This window comes from Neolamprologus brichardi, chromosome 12 (genome assembly GCF_056152115.1).
Source record: "Neolamprologus brichardi isolate AB-2024 chromosome 12, ASM5615211v1, whole genome shotgun sequence".
NCBI classification, from domain to species: domain Eukaryota; kingdom Metazoa; phylum Chordata; class Actinopteri; order Cichliformes; family Cichlidae; genus Neolamprologus; species Neolamprologus brichardi.
Window position 1 is genome coordinate 16205333 of NC_142115.1, and position 17213 is coordinate 16222545.

The 17213-nt window shown below is 40.9% G+C and overlaps 1 protein-coding gene across 1 annotated transcript; it reads left to right on the forward strand.

Moving 5' to 3' along the window:
* The first annotated feature begins 19 nt into the window (after positions 1 to 19).
* Positions 20 to 16301, forward strand: bco2l (beta-carotene 15, 15-dioxygenase 2, like). Its single transcript, XM_006784061.2, has 13 exons — positions 20 to 59; positions 4694 to 4738; positions 6490 to 6667; positions 6896 to 7107; positions 7499 to 7614; positions 7712 to 7814; positions 9667 to 9807; positions 12515 to 12675; positions 13110 to 13280; positions 13775 to 13912; positions 14606 to 14788; positions 14979 to 15089; positions 15794 to 16301. The coding sequence occupies exons 2-13, from the start codon at positions 4705 to 4707 to the stop codon at positions 15908 to 15910; spliced, it is 1665 nt and encodes a 554-aa protein (XP_006784124.1). The 5' UTR covers positions 20 to 59; positions 4694 to 4704; the 3' UTR covers positions 15911 to 16301.
* Positions 16302 to 17213: the final 912 nt, after the last annotated feature.

The following is a 17213-nucleotide window of genomic DNA, read 5'->3' on the forward strand; positions in this document are numbered from 1 at the left end:
AAGATGGACCAATGGCAAAGAGGGTCAGTGTTTGTCTGCGTGGCTGACGGATCACACAGGTGTGTTTTCAAGAACATTTCCCATGGCCTTCCTGTAGAATTACAGCGGGTACAATGTACAGAAACCATGTATGCACAAGAGTGCCAAGAGTTTTCTCATTCATAAAAGGAAAGTGCGTTTAGGTTTGTAAATACTGAAGGTACATTCACCTCTGTAGCATTATGATTCTGCATTGAAAGTCACCTTTACACTTTCTGTGATTAAAACCTTTTCCCTGAAAGCTGGAATTAAATGCTTGCATAACACCATGGGAAGCCGACATCTGGCACTAGCTTGTTTTCTCAGAAATGAAACACAGACACACACATGCAAAAAAAAAAAAATCAAATTAAGAAGCATGAGTAAGGTAAAGGACAACAAAGTTATGAGAAACAGATGTTGTCATTGATGCAGAAAATATTGATGGCTGCGTTACACTCTTTTCTTACACCACAAACAGCTCTAATGCAAATTCTGCAGCGTCAGAACACATTGGCCATATGTATGAGCATATATGTCAGCTCAGCATCTTTCAGGTTTGAACAGTCTTGCTATAGCTATGCTGTATATCAGCTGTTGTGAAGTTAAATGTACTGATGAAAACACTGACCCACCTCGTTACGATGACTTGAATGAATGGATAGAACCTGAATAAATTATGAGACTTGGAGGACACAGACACAACTTCTGAGATATGAAAGAGTCTGGGGTGACTCAGCAGGCAGACACACTAAATCTGTCTAGGTAGGTTTTACATACTGTTATGTGGCACAATAAAAAGTTTGGCGGTTGCTGCCAGTTTGCAGCAAAAAAAAGTGTTGAGAAATAGAATCGAAATAGAAAATAGAAAAGATGTCAGCGTTCATATGCTTCTGATAAGAGAACCTGAAATAGATTCAGAAATTATTTAGGCTACAGGAGTCCTGTCTTACATTTGAGACTTCCTGAAGCAAACACTGTGCTGTAATCAAAATCAATGTCACACTACTTCAGATGGCAGACTGGACTTCTTGCTCGTGAATCATTTAGTTTCCTGGTTCACCACTAGATGGGACAATTTATCTGCTTAGACACCAAACTGATCTATAGTCATTTATTAAAAAAAAAAAAGGAAAGAAAGAAAGAAAGAAGAATAACAGAAAATCATGCTGTACTTGATTATGTATGCATTTGTAATGTGAGTCATTCAGAAAATCAACTTCTGTGAAGTGGGTCTGAAAAAGAGGTCAGACAAGACTCGGAGACTGACAGTGATAGTAAGACATATTTGTTCTCCACTCGTAACAACACTTGAACCTACAGAAACAATTTTGCTTAAATGTTGGGTTACAGCTGCTCATTTAGAGTTTACAAGAGAAGCAAATTCTCCATGGGAAGAAATAAAAAACACTTGAAAGGCAACTACAGCAAACAAGCTTAGACGTCCCCAGCTTATGTGTGCTTGTGTTTGCGTGCATGTCTGAGTGTGTTGGCGCGAGTGTAAGTGCACCTTAGTGTGTGTGTGTGCGAGAACTCCTCTACAGCTATCATATGTATTTATATATATAATTATTTGAAATCTAATTAAAACCACTCTTCTAATTAAAAAAAAACATTGTTATACTTATTACAAGCCAGTGTCCAAAGCAGATGCCTCCTTTCCCCTTCCAGTTTCTGATTAAACCTCTTGTATTCATTAATTTGATAGTGGCAAGATAATGAAGTGAGGTGGATGTTGAAGTGATACAGCTGTACAGAACAGGAAAGGGGGTGGGGGGGGGGGGATTGTTAAAAAATGCGCATGAATAATAATGTAGTTTCTGTAGGAAAGCACATACACCTGACCTGAACTCTTACCCGCCTTTTTATTTAGCCCAAAACCTCTGATCACCCAAATATACTCCCTACCACTAACGCCTGTTTATACAAAGTAGAAGGTAGCCTGTCATGTGCCGAGACGAGGCTCACTGCTTTTATGGCTGAGGAAAGCACAACACCTCATTTACTGGAACCCCACCCATCCCCCCTTTCCTCACCCCACTCCTGGGGGTTTGTAACAGATACAGTTCAGACCGCTTCCCCCCATCAGAAGTGCAGCTGAACTCCGAATGACACCGAGTGCGAGGTTTATGGTTGGTTTGTGTCACACTGGGGCAGTAAACACTGCACTGGCCATTGCCGTTGTCAAGTAGCACAAACAAGAGACATTTTTCAGTAATGTATAAATATTATTGTGTGCTTTTGGCTGCAGCCAGCTGTGTGGTTTTTGAACTAATTTTCTCTTGCATACCTCTGTTACTGGTATGTGGTATGCCTGTATGAGTGTGTCTTTTGGTTTGTAGCAATAGTTCAGCCCAGTCTGAACCCACTAATGTCCCAAATGTTTAGCTTCCTGCCTTTAAAAAAATACACAGCTGTACTTTCCAGTGGCTGCCTTAGTTGCCATAGGCAGAGTGCTTTGAGCCAGAGGGCTCAAGTAAATCTGTCGGCTGTCTGCTGCTGATTTGCTTTTATCTTTGATGCTGATGTTACCAGAAGCCCTTCCCTGCTTTCTCGTTTGGGTTGATTGTTGCATGTTTATTTTATTTCTGTGTCTTTGTTTACTGCGGGTTTAAAATTCATTGCTAACTGTGCTTTAATACTCCCAGGACGGGGAATACTAATTTCATTAATTCTCGTGAGCACATCATGACCCAACTGGTCTTACAGGTCTTGCACATACTTGCCTGTTCTCTCATTTTCAGTGTTAGAATGAAGAGGAGTAGTGGGAATTGGTGCCGTCTATTAAGATCTGTTTATAGCGTTCATATGTTCTTCACCTAATTTTGCATTTGTGTCCAGTATGTTTATGTCACTACAGTTTACACTCACTGCTGCAATAGATCATAGCCTCTATCAAACATGGCATTTTAAACATGCTGCATATTCCTGCATAAAACATCTCCCAAAACATCTTTTGCACTCGTATCTGCACGTTAGTTCGGAGTAATTAATTTTTTGTGCCACTGAGTCTTTTTAGAGCAAGAGTGGAACATCGTACATGCAGCTACCACTGGAATTACACTAAAAATATTCCTCATCACCTTTGTTTATACACATACTTTTGCAGTCAGCACCAGTGTATTGCAATCTCTAGTTTCATCAGTCCACATGAAAGAGATAACAAGCAGTGTAACCTACTGCTACGTATAATAACATTTACAGTGATTACAGACATTTTATATAATTTGATTTTAGTACAAATACACAGGGACCTTGACCTCATTGGAAAACACACATTATGTGAAGCTATGCAGAGCAGAACAGGAGCAGATGAAAGCAGTAAACATGCTCTCACTATGGGCAGTGGCACAGACATTTACAGTAGAAAACAGGATCATAACGTTACGCGGCTTTTTCAGTTCATGAGCTTATCCTTTTTGACTGATTTCACACCCAGAGCAGCTCATTTCATTTCATTCATTTGATTGTATGTAGGTAAATAGTGAAAATGTTTTTTGTCTGTTTGCTAAACTTAAGATATCAAGGCTAAAATATTATGAAGGTGACCATGTTTTGCTTTTTTCCTGCTCCACTTGTTAATGATTTACTAGACTTGTATTCTGCTAGTATTGTATTGTTTAGTGCGTGGATTCAGTTACCAGTGTTGGGAAGGTTACTTTTAAAATGTATTCCATTACAGAATACAGAATACATGCCCCAAAATGTATTCTGTAACGTATTCCGTTACGTTACTCAATGAAAGTAACGTATTCTGAATACTTTGGATTACTTAATATATTATCATGCTGTTTACAACTACATGAATGTACTATTGCTGTGATTTATTACTGTTACTGAAGGTCCGCGGCTCCGAACCGTAGTAAAGGGACCTCTGGCTAACACGTCGGGTTCTGTGTTGGGCTCGTAGCCGAAAACTAGCTTTACTTTGTTGTCTGGGTCAACTTTGCTAGCGAGAGACAGAGAGAGGCGTTGAAAGGCTGCTCCAACGGAACTTATTGTTTTTGGAGAAAAACACGAACACGGTGTACAGTCGAGTCTTAATAGCTTACTTACAACTGGGCTCGTCAGACACTCTTCTTGGCTGCAGTGGTTATTATTATATTTACATGCTTCCAGCTCCCGTTTTTGCTCGATGACAGCTCGTACTTTTCCTTTTTCTCCCTCCCTCGCTCACAGACACATAACGTGTATGGCAGTCCATTCTCCCTGCAGCACGGACTACACTGCCTATGATGCTACATTCTTTAGCGCTATACCTGTAGCATTCTGCCTGTTAGCTTAGCACAACAACAACAGGCGCTCTCTCACCCAGGAAACACGCAGAGAGAGAGCGGCACCCTGTAACCATGGCAACCGTAACGCTGCCGCCTGGAACAACAGAACGTAGCTGTCAAACAAAACCCAAACAGTCCTGACCCGCCACAATATGAAACAGGGAAGTACCGCCGTGTAATCCATTTATTTCAACAAAGTAACTGTATTCTAAATACCACCTTTTTAAACGGTAACTGTAACGGAATACAGTTACTCATATTTTGTATTTTAAATACGTAACGGCGGTACATGTATTCCGTTACTCCCCAACACTGTCAGTTACTTAACAAGGGTCCAAAGGTTGAAGGTTTTTCTCCCGCACTGCATAAACCCTGTGTATTTCTCTGCTCAAACACAGACCAACAAGCCATGTCCAAGACCGCGGAGCCCCAAACACGCAGCTGTGAGTAGAAACCTCTTTCCGATAATGTAGCCAGAAGATGTGCACATATGCGTAAGAAGAATGAAATGGGACTGAACCCGTTCTTTTCCTGATATATTTTATTGCATTATAAAATATATAATAGCTCTGCGTTTAGTAGCTGGTGAATTGAGCTCACTCCAGCCTGTTTTCTACATAAACACTAAAACCTCGAAGCCCTTACAAGAGGCTGCTTTTTGTTACCCGTGACTAAGAACAGAAGTAAATCAAAATCTCAAGTGCAATAAAAAAAACAAATGTGTCGAGATATGTGGCGCTATTAGACTTTGTTGCCTCCGCCTTTTACGAAAGAGAGGCGGTTTGATAGCATCAAATGTTAAAAAAAAGCCTTTCCATACAGTTCCACACAAAACATAGGTGCGCATTCAGTTAATGCAGTTAGGCCTGCTAGTCATAATGTTGCATTTCGAAATCAGAGCTGCAAGTTACAAAAAGACGTGCTGGCATTTTGTATTGTTCCTGCTCCAAGGACTGCTGAAGCAGAGCTGGTAAACGAATATGCACAATGTCTCATTAACAGCTTTTAGTCATTCTCAGCTGTTAACTCAAAGAGCGGCTGACAGGCCCCTACACAGTGACAAAAAAAAGAGAAAAGAACATAAATTAAAAAGATGTGCAGGATTATAGCAGCAAATTCTAACGAGGTCATTCATTTGTATCCTGACTGTACTGTTGGTGCTAGAAGGGAAACAATTCATTAAAGAAATAGCTGTTGCAAATAAACTACTGTTGCACTTATCCCCAAAAAAAAGAAAAGAAAGAAAAAGAAATATATATTTAAAAAAAAAAAAAGTAATACCTGAAGCTATTATCAACAACAGTGCTGCTGTTTTGTTTTCAAGAAACTTAATTTTGAATGTAGCAGTAGGAAGCTCAGAAAATAGCCTCCTAAAAATGACAGACACACATTTAGGCGTCATTTGCAATGCTGCTGTAATCACATTCGAAACCCACCCAAATCAACATAGTAAGAGATTGTTAAAGCCTACTGTGGTTATATCTCCCATCACACATTCCCATTTTTATTGCCTGTTGTATTCGTGTGACAGCAATGAGCGAAATTCTCGCTCTGCTGATTTGTCGCAATAACGTGGTCAGGAAAACTGCGATATCGTACGCTAAGCTCAGCATGGCGCCCCGCGCTGAACCCTGAGTGTTTTGCTTTTGCTAATCACGTCACTCTCATATATATTTTACAGTTCCCATTATGAGGAGAGATATGAGGTAGCGAACAGGAATGGGTTATTGAATAACAGATAAGACAGGCAGTGCAGGTGTCATTTGTAGTGCATGACCCCGGAGAGCCGTGTTTTCATACTAGCAGGAGCTGTTAAAGCACAAACCGTCTCCTATCAGAGATAATGAATGTTTCACAAAACCACTTCCCTTCAAATGCAGAGTTTAAATGTTTGAATTGAGGATAACCAAACATCGGAAGAGCCAACAAAGGACATACAAGATGGAGTTGTTTACACAATTATCTCACAATAAATAAAGGTTTGCTAATTAGTCACATCCAAGGCCCCCAGTTAATGTCATCACATGGTTTATGGAAAGGATCTAACCTCACTTTCTCCTTCAGCGTCGTTTAAGAAATGCAAGTCTGCAGCAACATGTTACCCACCTATGTGCATACGACCAGTAATATAGAACACAGTGTATACTATAATGTGCTTTACCAGCCTTTCAGCGCTTCTTCTCTCCTCCCTCAGTATCCAGTAGGCAGAGATGTCCACAGGCCAGTGGACTCGAGTGCTTGGCGCCTCTGGTCCGTTCTGCAGAGGAAACCCCCGACCCCATCCTTACAACCATAAAGGGAACAATTCCACCTTGGATCAATGGGAGCTTTCTGAGAAATGGTCCTGGGAAATTTGAATTTGGAACAGACAGGTATTTGAGGAACACTATGAAAAAAAAAAAACATGGTAGATTGTAAACACATCCCTGTACTGTAGATAGAAAAGATAGTTTTCCCTCAGTGTTTGTTGAATAAGACACCGATTCATCAAATAATCCTTTTTTTCCACTCTCTTCTGTCTCATAGTTCTCACAACATTCCCTCTACTTTGTCTTACATGAATATCCTGCCGGGAAATGAATTCTCTTTTTCGCTCTCAGATACACCCACTGGTTTGATGGCATGGCCATGATGCACAGGTTCCACATCCGTGAGGGCAATGTCACTTACAGCAGCCGCTTCCTTAGGAGTGACTCATTTGTCGAAAACTCAGAGAAGAACCGCATCGTGGTTTCAGAGTTTGGGACATTAGCCATGCCTGATCCCTGCAAGAACATCTTTGCACGCTTCTTGTCACGCTTTCAGACTCCGAGTACGTGCGTCTTCTTTACATATTGCATTTTCCCGTGTGTACTCTGCTTCTGCAGTGTTGTAGCACTAGCGCTGCCAAATACAGTGTTACACCGTTTACTATATCAGGTTACCAGCACAAAGTAAAAATCAAACAAAAAAATATGTGAGAAGAAAAGTATATATGGATATTCTTTCTTCAGCGCCCAGGTTCTTGACTCCACAGCAAAAGGCTTTTGCAGACAAATGAAAGCTGGGACATTACATTGTGTTTTTTATTGAGGTAAAAAGAACACAAGTCAATATTTGCGAGTTTGGATCTCGTCGTGTGTATGCTGTAAGGGAATGGGGATCAAAAGGATGGCATAAAGTGCTCTGCTAAAGAGCTGCATTTGATATGTTTTGTCTCCCAGAGCCAACAGATAATGCCAATGTGAACTTCGTCAAGTACAAGGGGGACTATTACGTGAGTACAGAAACCAACTACATGAGGAGAGTAAATCCACAAAGCCTGGAGACAAAAGAAAAAGTGAGTCAGTGAGAAATGTGTCTTTTGACTTCATCTTCCAGCTTTTCTTTAGCGAGGTCAATGACCACAATGGTGTGTATGCTATTTTATTTATAAGGTGGACTGGAGTCAGTATATCGCTGTCAACTCAGCTTCAGCCCATCCACACTATGACCGCGATGGTTCCACGTACAACATGGGCAACTCATACAGCAGAAGTGGTAACCTGTTTTTGCTCTTTCCTTCTCAGTAGTTTACTATGTTGAGCTATGATTGGAATTTATATGATGTTCACACCCCAAAAGCCACATTCCTGTAATGCATCTATATCCTCCCACTTGCCACACACACACGCACACGTTTATTTGCTTCCAACAGTGGTCCCACAATAATCTCCTGTTTGTAAGCTCCCTGTGGGTGTTATATACCAGGTATTAATAGGATAATCTCTGGTGACAACCTTACAAAGCCTTGTAAAGCCCTATTGACAACCATAAAATGCCATATCTGGTCCATTTTCTCTCCAACTTTCATCTTCTGAGTTCTCCAAAGCAATACTGCACCATCTGGTTTCAGGGTTCCTGCCATCAAAGTACTCAATCGCTTCAGTCGCCTCCTCCAAATATTTTCTTCTTACCCTTTCCTGCAGCAAACATCAACCGCTGCCCTTTAGGGAGTCCCTTTGATTTCAACACGTGCATAGTTCCTCGGGGCCACTCATTCATTTTTCACTTGCTTTCACTTACATCATCCCCCACCCTTGCTTCTTGTTACAATCAACCTTGACAGCTTGTGTGACTCTGGCAATCCCCCCATGTCAGCATTAAATAGCATTTTCTTTTTGGGATCAACTGTCCCACAAACAGCAACATTCGACTCCACACAGAAGCTGCTACTTTTGCTGGTTTTGCTGGGTGTTATGGCAGAAGGTGGTTCTATGCTAAACAGCCTTTTACCTTCAGTCAAAATCAGCCTCAGCTCGACTTTATGCAATCTACTCAATAGTAATGCAGTCCTCCTATGAGGGCATGGATGGCAAGAAATCCATTCTCACTCATTCTGACAACTGTATTTAATATAATGATGACAGGTCAAAGCAGTTCCCACCTTTATGCTTTGTCTAACCACACTACATTTAGAACATCTTCTCATTTCCATTTTCAGCCTGCTTTTTCCGGTTTTCGACATGTTTCTTCTTTTTCCATGCCGGTCTGCTCTTGTTAGTTAAAATGAGTACTGTAAAGTTTATCTGAGCTGCATCATCATTATCTGCATCATTACCTCAGCGTCAAAAGCCTCTTTCAAGCGCTCACTGTCTCCAATTAACTTTTGATGTCCTCTTCATCTTCATCACACTCAGTTCAGAATATCCGCACAACCACCTGGCACATGCGTGTCAATCCATTCGATCCAGGCCACCGTCTCTGTGCAACAGACCTTCACCACTGTGCTTACTTTCTCAGTTAAGGAGAGTTACACTGTCATAATATTAAGTAAAGGCAGTGGTTTGTTAACGTTACTGCACTAATTGCTCACAAGTCTCTTCAGTTTTCTAAATCTCAGTGCGCTTCACCTTTCAGGCTTCGTACTGACCCACAGTTCTGCCTGCCCAATTTGTCCATTTTTGTCAAGTCATCACTTTCGCTGGAATTAGTATTTTAGTATTTCTTTGCTGATTGGAACAACCACATCTGCTTCCCAATCCAGATCACTTAATCAAGGGTCGCTGGTCTTCCAAAGCCTGCCAGTTATACTCTTGCACTCTATGAATCTGCCATTCCCGGGAACTGCCACTGATCCTCAAAGAGGACTTCAGGCTTGTTGACTCCAGTTCATCTGTCATCTTTACTATCAATATTTTTTGTTGCTGGTTTTTTGATGATGAAGATGATAGATGAAATAGGGGTGGTGTTTGGAGTGGTCCTTGCTTGTAAATTGTCTGTATGCCGGCTAAAGATAAACCTCAAGATCTTTAAAGTTCTGTCCTCAGGTTTGTCTCTGTGTATCTTTGTGGGTTTACGCTTTGAAATAAAGTCAGCCTAATAACACAAGGTGATTTTGGACATTCTTTAGGATTTTTCTACAACATCATCCGTGTGCCTCCTCCTGAGGAGAAGGCAGCAATGGAGGACTCAGCCGACCTGAGTGGAGCCAAAGTGATCTGCTCCATCCCTGCAGCTGATCCCAGGAAGCCTTCCTATTTCCACAGCTTTGGTGAGAAACACACTACAGCATAATAAAGAGTTCCCCACTCCTCGCTTTTTAAAGTTGTCTGCATGCTGGATGTAAACTGAAGTGAAATTAATGAATTCTGGGAGAGTTTTTGTTTTTTTTCCAGCACTGGCTGGGTGAATCTACTTCAGTGAAACTTTTTAATGCTCTTATTAATCACTGATTTTAATTCCAGTCTCGCCCTCCTTTTTGTCATTCACAGTTCCTTTGTCTTTCCTTTCAACTCTCTGTATCTCTCCTCTTTTTAATTCTACCTCCAAGTTTCACACTTTTTTCAGCAAAGTATTTACTGTAGTTCTTTCCACAGCTTAAATCTGACAGGACTGCTAACAAGACAGCTATAATTTGCATGTTAATGTTTCATTGTTTGTTGTCCAAATGTTATTCAGCTTCTGCTTGTCTACACACTCACCGGTGTCTTACTTACAACTAACTAGCGCCAGGCTGGACCCTCTTTGCCTCCAGAACCGTCTTAATTCTTCATTGCATAGAGTCAACAAGGTGCTGGTGTGGCGACCCACTAGAAGGCTCCACTCAGACCCAAGCCTGGAGGTGGGGTTCTGTTGTGTTTGGATGCAATATGCTGAGTTAATGTCTGGAGGTGAATAAAGTTGGAGTGGAAAACTAGACCTCCTGTGTCATGTGCCCCATGCCTCCATACTGGAGACATTACTTAGAGGTTTACTTAGAGGCTACATATTGACATGGCAGCATCATAGAGTTGCTGCAGATTTGTCAGCTGCGCATCCATGATGTGAATCTCCCATTCCTCCACATCCTAAAGGGGCTCTACTGGATTGACATCTGGTGACTGTGGGTTTCATTTGAGGACAGTGAACTCATTACGATATTGAAGAAACCAGGTTGAGAGATGACAGAAATTTGTGAAAGCACCCATCAGAAGATGGGTACATTTGGTCCGCAATAATATGTCAGACAGGCTGTGGTGTTTAAACGATGCTCAGTTGGTACTAAGGGCCCCAATATGTGTGATGAAAATATTCCACAGCACTGACATCAGCCTGAATCATTCTTGCAGACAAGCTGGACCTATGCTGTCATGCTGTTGTACTCAACTCTGACCCTACGGTCCAAATGTTGCAGCAGAAGTTGAGACTTTTGTCCAATTTTGGTAACCCTGTGCAAATTGTAGCCTCGTCATGATGTTCTTAGCTGACAGAAGCTTTGCTTATAAGTGGTTATCTTAGTTACTGGTGCTTTCTTATGAGTTGGAAGCAGTCTCCTCTGACCTCTGACATTTTCCCCAGAAAATCGCCACTATTTGGATGCTTGTGTGGGAAAGTCCCAGAAGATGAGAAGTTTCTGATAAAAACAGGCCAGCCCGTCAATGACCATGTCACATTCAAAGTCACTTAAATCACCTTTCTTCCTAATTCTGATTTGAACTACTGAATGTTTTGCTGCCTTGTGATTGGCTGATAAGTTAACAAGCAGTTGAACAGGCCAACCTAACTATGGGGCTGTGAGTGTAGATATCTGTAAAAGATCTATAAGAATACTGTTGACCATTTATGGAAAACCATATTTGGTGAAAATTGTGATGAGGGGTAGGATCTGCGGGGAGAACAAATTCCTCTCATAAACAAACACTGCGTGTGAGTAACGCCAATATCATAAAAAGCTTTGCATGCAATGTGAAGGTTATTGTTGTGGAGGAAGGTTTAGCAGGCTAATGACTGTGTGAAAACGAGTTGGGTTAATATGACTACACAGACCATGATTAGATGTTAACAATCAGCTGAAGCAAACAGTTCATAAATAAGCTACTGATAATTAAACTTAAGCTGACACTAGCTAATGAAAGCCTCATTCTTTGGTTGCTCTTACCCAGTGTTGCCCCACTTGGCTTTTACATTGCTTCAGTTCCCTGATTATATCTATGTCTATATTACTGGCAGCCCACCCATGTGCTGGCAGACTTTCAGACACCAAGAAGTCCCACAAGTGTGGGAACCTTGTTCAGCAATCCAGGTTGCGCACCACATCTCTTGGTAGAGTTGCTGGATGCTTATGTTTAGTGTTTATGTGCAAAAGCAAATGTCTTGGTGCTAGACTTGGACCTAATGTTCCGGTTACGTGCAGGTACATACTGATGGTTGATGAACTAAAGGGAAAACAGGACCCTTTAACACCTATTGGTAGAAATCTGGTGGCTCTGTTATACCGTGGGGGTGTTTCCCAGCATGGTGTGGGTCCACTTGTCTTCTAAGGTAGCTTCCAATCTAAAACAAGTTGTTTTTAGGGCTCTTTACCTTTATCCTGTGAATAAACACTTCCATCTATATGGCAATAGCCTCTTCAAGGAACATATTAAAATGATGTGAATGCTATTTTGTCAATGATTTTTGACAAAATGGTTGCGGTGGTGGTGCTTTTAAAAGAATTGTATCCTGTCACTCCAGTAGAGCACCACAGCAGTGGTAGAACCCATGCCAAGGAGCATTCATGTTACCAATATGATTTTTCCTAGTTTTTTCTGTATTTTGTCACCAGTCTGTAAATAATGTGAGAGTTTTAGTCTTAGTTTCCCCAAAACAGCACTGATTAGTTACACTACACCTGCAACAGCAGTGGAATTCATTGTTAAACCATGCACACGACACCAAGCTAAATCTTTTATGTGTCTTTTAATGCAGCCACTTCTTACTGTGTGTGCCTCCCTCTCTAGTCATGTCGGAGAACTATATTGTGTTTGTCGAGCAGCCAATCAAGATAGACCTGCTGAAGTTCATGCTGTACAAAATACAGGGGAAGAGCTTTAGCAAAGTCATGACCTGGGAGCCTCAGCATGCAACAATCTTCCATCTGGTCAACAGACACACCGGAAAGGTGAGATATATTATAACGCATATTTACTGTATACAATCTAGGGTAAAACAGGAAACACACAATCACAACCAGCTGCCGAGGAGTCGGAACAGGAAAAAAAAAGGAAAGCTTTAAGCTGATCTCTTCATGCACTATTACATTTTTTTCATATTTATTTTGATGAAACTACACTCTGATGGTGTAGCCTTTCCTCGTGTGTTGTTGCTCTCAATTTTTTCATCTCATTACACAGCATACCCATTAAGCATATAATAACAAACTTTCAAAATGATAAGGTGCAACTCAATAACATTCGTGCCAAGCAGGGAGCTTGTCTTCAATTGTGAAAAAACAGCACATCACCTCGTTTGTCTTTTTTTTTTTTTAACTTTGTCTTATTTTCTTGATATTGTACGAATCTGAGTCCTCACTGGTTGATGTTTCTGGTCTGACAGAAGAGTGAAGTGAAGTACTATACAGGACCCATGTTTACGCTCCATCAAATCAACGCTTTTGAGGACAGTGGGTTCTTGGTTATGGACATGTGCTGTGGGGACGATGGCGAGCTCATTGGGGAGTTCACGCTGGAGAACCTCCGAAGAAATTCAGGAGAGGAAATAGACGAGGTAAATGCCTTGTGTTTGTTAGTTTGTTATCAGTGAACAGCTCAGATTGAAATGCTGGCTTTTACCAAAACAACAACACGAGTGACTTCCACATAATGGTGTTTTTGTATCCATCATTGTTCAGCTAGTATTTTGTTTTGCATTCATAACATTACCCCCATCCACCCTGAAACCTAAAATATGAATCAGCGAGGATTTGTGGAGGATTTGTCTGTTTCTTGGGCATAGACTGTTCAATTGCCTCTGATGTTTTCTTATTTTTTTTCTTCCTCTTCTTCTTATTTGTCAGTTTCCAAAGAAATAGACTTTGGAAATATCTGTGATTTCAAATGTGGTGGAGTGTATTACTTTCATCAAAACATAGGAACATGGTTTTGTGACAGTACTTTGTATCTGTTTGGCTGTGATTGCTCCCGAGGTTGCGTCGCACCTTTTATTCAAACACAGATAGTTGGGAGGTTTTTTTTCCACATCCCTTTGATTTCTTTTGGCAGTTTTATAACTCATTGTGCAGAAACCTTCCAAGAAGATATGTCCTGCCTCTGACCGTGGATGAACAAACTCCTGCTGATGAAAATCTTATCACTTTGCATAACTGCAAAGCCACGGCGAGGATGACAAAACCTGGAGAGGTAGGAGCCAATAGCATGCATTTCCTGCCTATAGTAGTAATATTTTTAACAGTACATCACTGGTTGTACTGGGAACAGGTGAAGACGGAGGCCTATAATCATGATGAATACAACCAATTTACTCCCACACATTCTCATCAATTATGCGGCGTGATGAAAGTTACTTTCTGCAAGAGAGTAATTTCATGAGTTACAGCAGATAAAAATGATGTGTCCACTACTCAAGTGAATAATTAGAGTTTAACGGCTTATGTATCCTCACACATACTCGCTCTCCAACGCTTTCTTACAGCAGAATAAAGCTGAAAGAAAAATGTGATCTTTTAGTTGTCATGACTACCTGTGTGACACTGTCCTCCGTTGTTGTTGCGAGAGTGCATGCAGCAACTGAAAAACATCTGTTAAAGTGCTCATGTGACCAGAGTCACAGAAAAAAAAGATAAAAGAAAACTGAGCAAAATATTGCTTGCTCGTTGCACGTGAAGTTACATTTATTTCTAAAGTAAAATGAAGAGAAATTCATTTATTGTTCACTAATGGATGTTCTGGCCCTTTTGCAGGAATCCATTCATTTCCCTGTCAGAGAGAACAATGCTGTACTGATTTGCAGGACTAAGGAAATCATGTCTGTCACTATGTCTCAATTTTTGGCTAAAGTCTTGTACTGATTTGAGCAAAACCCTCATCCTGCAGGTTTACATGACCCACGAGGAGCTTCACAATGATGAGCTGCTGCAGTTCGGTGGCCTTGAGTTCCCTCAGATCAATTATGACCAGTTCAATGGCAGGCCTTACCGCTACTTCTACTCCTGTGGCTTTGGACACGTTTTCAGTGACTCCCTGCTCAAGATGGATGTCCACACCAAGGAGCTTAAGGTTTTCTATCAGTCAAAGGGTACACTTAGAGAAACCTCATTGTTAACTGAGCCGGGTATTACCACATCAAAGCTATTTCTACTTCTGTTTCTTTATCATAGCGAGGGCAGCAGTAGGTTGTGTGAGTTGGTTTTCTAACATGAAAAAGTTGAGAGTAAGGGGTATGTTTATGTGATCTTCCCCTGTCTAGGCGTGGCGTTATCCCGGCTTGTACCCGTCTGAGCCTGTCTTTGTTGCTTCGCCTAAAGCTACTGAGGAAGATGATGGAGTTGTCTTGTCTGTCATCATCACGCCCAGAGAAGTAATTGAAAACATTTATCTGAGAGAGATATTCACCTTTTATGGTATTTGTGCGTCACTGTTACAGACAAAAAAGGCTCAAATTAGTTTGTCAACACAATAAAAATGAGCAGACAACTGTGAAAATGTATGTGGCCCGGATATGGCCATTTGTATTTTCTTCTAGGCTAGCCTGACTGATCCAACCAGGGTGAGTGTGTGGCTAGATGCCATGTGCTTTATAATATTTTAAGAAACACGTGGCCCACACAACATTTGACTGTGCCATAAACTTATCCAGAAGGGCCAAAAGTAGTCAAAATAATACCAAAATGTGCTACCTGAGTCCACACGGTGACGTCTATATGACTGTGAGTCATTTACATTCACAGAGTGTTTCTTATGCTTACTCTGAGTTTCTTTAATCTTGCCTGTGGCAATACTACACTAAACACTTTTAAACAATAAAAGCTAAATTGAAAAACCCATTGTGGAAACTAACTGGATCTAAACTGAATTTGAAAAGAAAACACACACATATAAAAAACTAATGAAGAATATAAACAGAAATTGGGTGTATACAAGGAAATTTATAGAGGAAAAAATATACATAATAACAAACAGACTTTGTTATACTCTCAGTATCATTATAGCAAGAAGGGAGATCTGTGACCTTTTTTTCCCCCTTCCAATAACATAATCTTCCTCCTCCGTATCTGTTTCCAGGAGAAAAGTACTTTCCTGCTTGTTCTGGATGCCAAGACCTTCTCTGAGCTGGGCAGAGCGGAGGTCCCTGTCAATATCCCATATGGGACCCATGGTGTGTTTAACGAGATGGGCTAGATTTGCCACTCTCTACAACTCTGTGGCAAATTGCTGAAATTGAACCAGCAACCAGCCACTTTATCCACAAAATAGAAAATTTCTGTCGATGTCGTTCCCTGTAAAACTCCTGAACTGTAAAAGACAGAAAGAAATAAGAGCTTGGAAAAACTGCACACTCATGCCATTTGTTTGTGCCTCCTTGATGGGAATAGGTGCATGTTCCCACCGTGTGCTGCCATTACTGTTCGAAAGATGGCAATCTTTAGGAGGCTAACAAGACAGAGAGCCCAGCATGGCATCGGAACACTGATATAGTTTGTCCTCTGTGTGTCCTCGTGATCTCTTGTAAGAATTTCAAATTGTGCTTTCCTTTCAGTGCATACATTCAAATAAAATATGTTTCCCTTTTTTTTTTTCGGTTAAAGTGTTTTTGCATCATCATACCACTGGAAACGCTATACTCCCAGGGAGAACAGAACAGCACTTAGGATACATAAAAATGCATCAGAGGAAATTCAATTTCTGTCAAAGTAATGTGATAGAAATGGACAACGTCTGAAATGCCTGGAAAACAAATGGAACTAACTGGTCGATAGCCTCCAGAGAGTCTAGCGGAGGTCACATCAGAAATTTGGTGTTGTCCATCCAAAACAAAACCCCAAACAAAGTTGTCATACGCATAAACACTAACATTTAGGACTTTGCATAGAGTGGCTTGTTATTTCATTCTATTAAGCCACGAGCCGAACAGAACAGTGCAATACACAGACTCTACCCATTGTGTGAAGTGGCCTACTATAGCGGCACTTGTCTCGCCACAATTGACTTTAATGATACTTATTTCATTGGCAATTTTCCCTCTTACATTGATTTGAATGGGCTGATTTGAACTGAATTTAGGCTCTGCAGCTGGAAACTGTGGCATTTCAACTATATTATGAACTATACAAATTTTCCCTTTGACTAAAATCGACTTTTAGTCAAGAGTTTTGCAAAGGTAATTTGCAACAGCAGGTCCCAACCTTAAATAATTTATGGCTGTATGGTACACAAGCAGAGGTTTCATCTTCAGTGTCTCTTATTTCACCAAGTGGAATAAGATAGGATGGGATAAAGCCATAGTTTGCTGTTTGAAATAATTTAACACAGGGAATTGAAATCACTTACATTTTTGTCATGTTCCTCTGCTCAGCTGCAGCTGTGTCTTTTAATAAGCATGCTGTACATGTCTCCCAAGATACACATTAATTAGCCTATAATTCCTAATCTAATCAGTCATGCTTAACCTTTTCGAGTGCCTGCCTGTGTGCGTGCGTGCAAG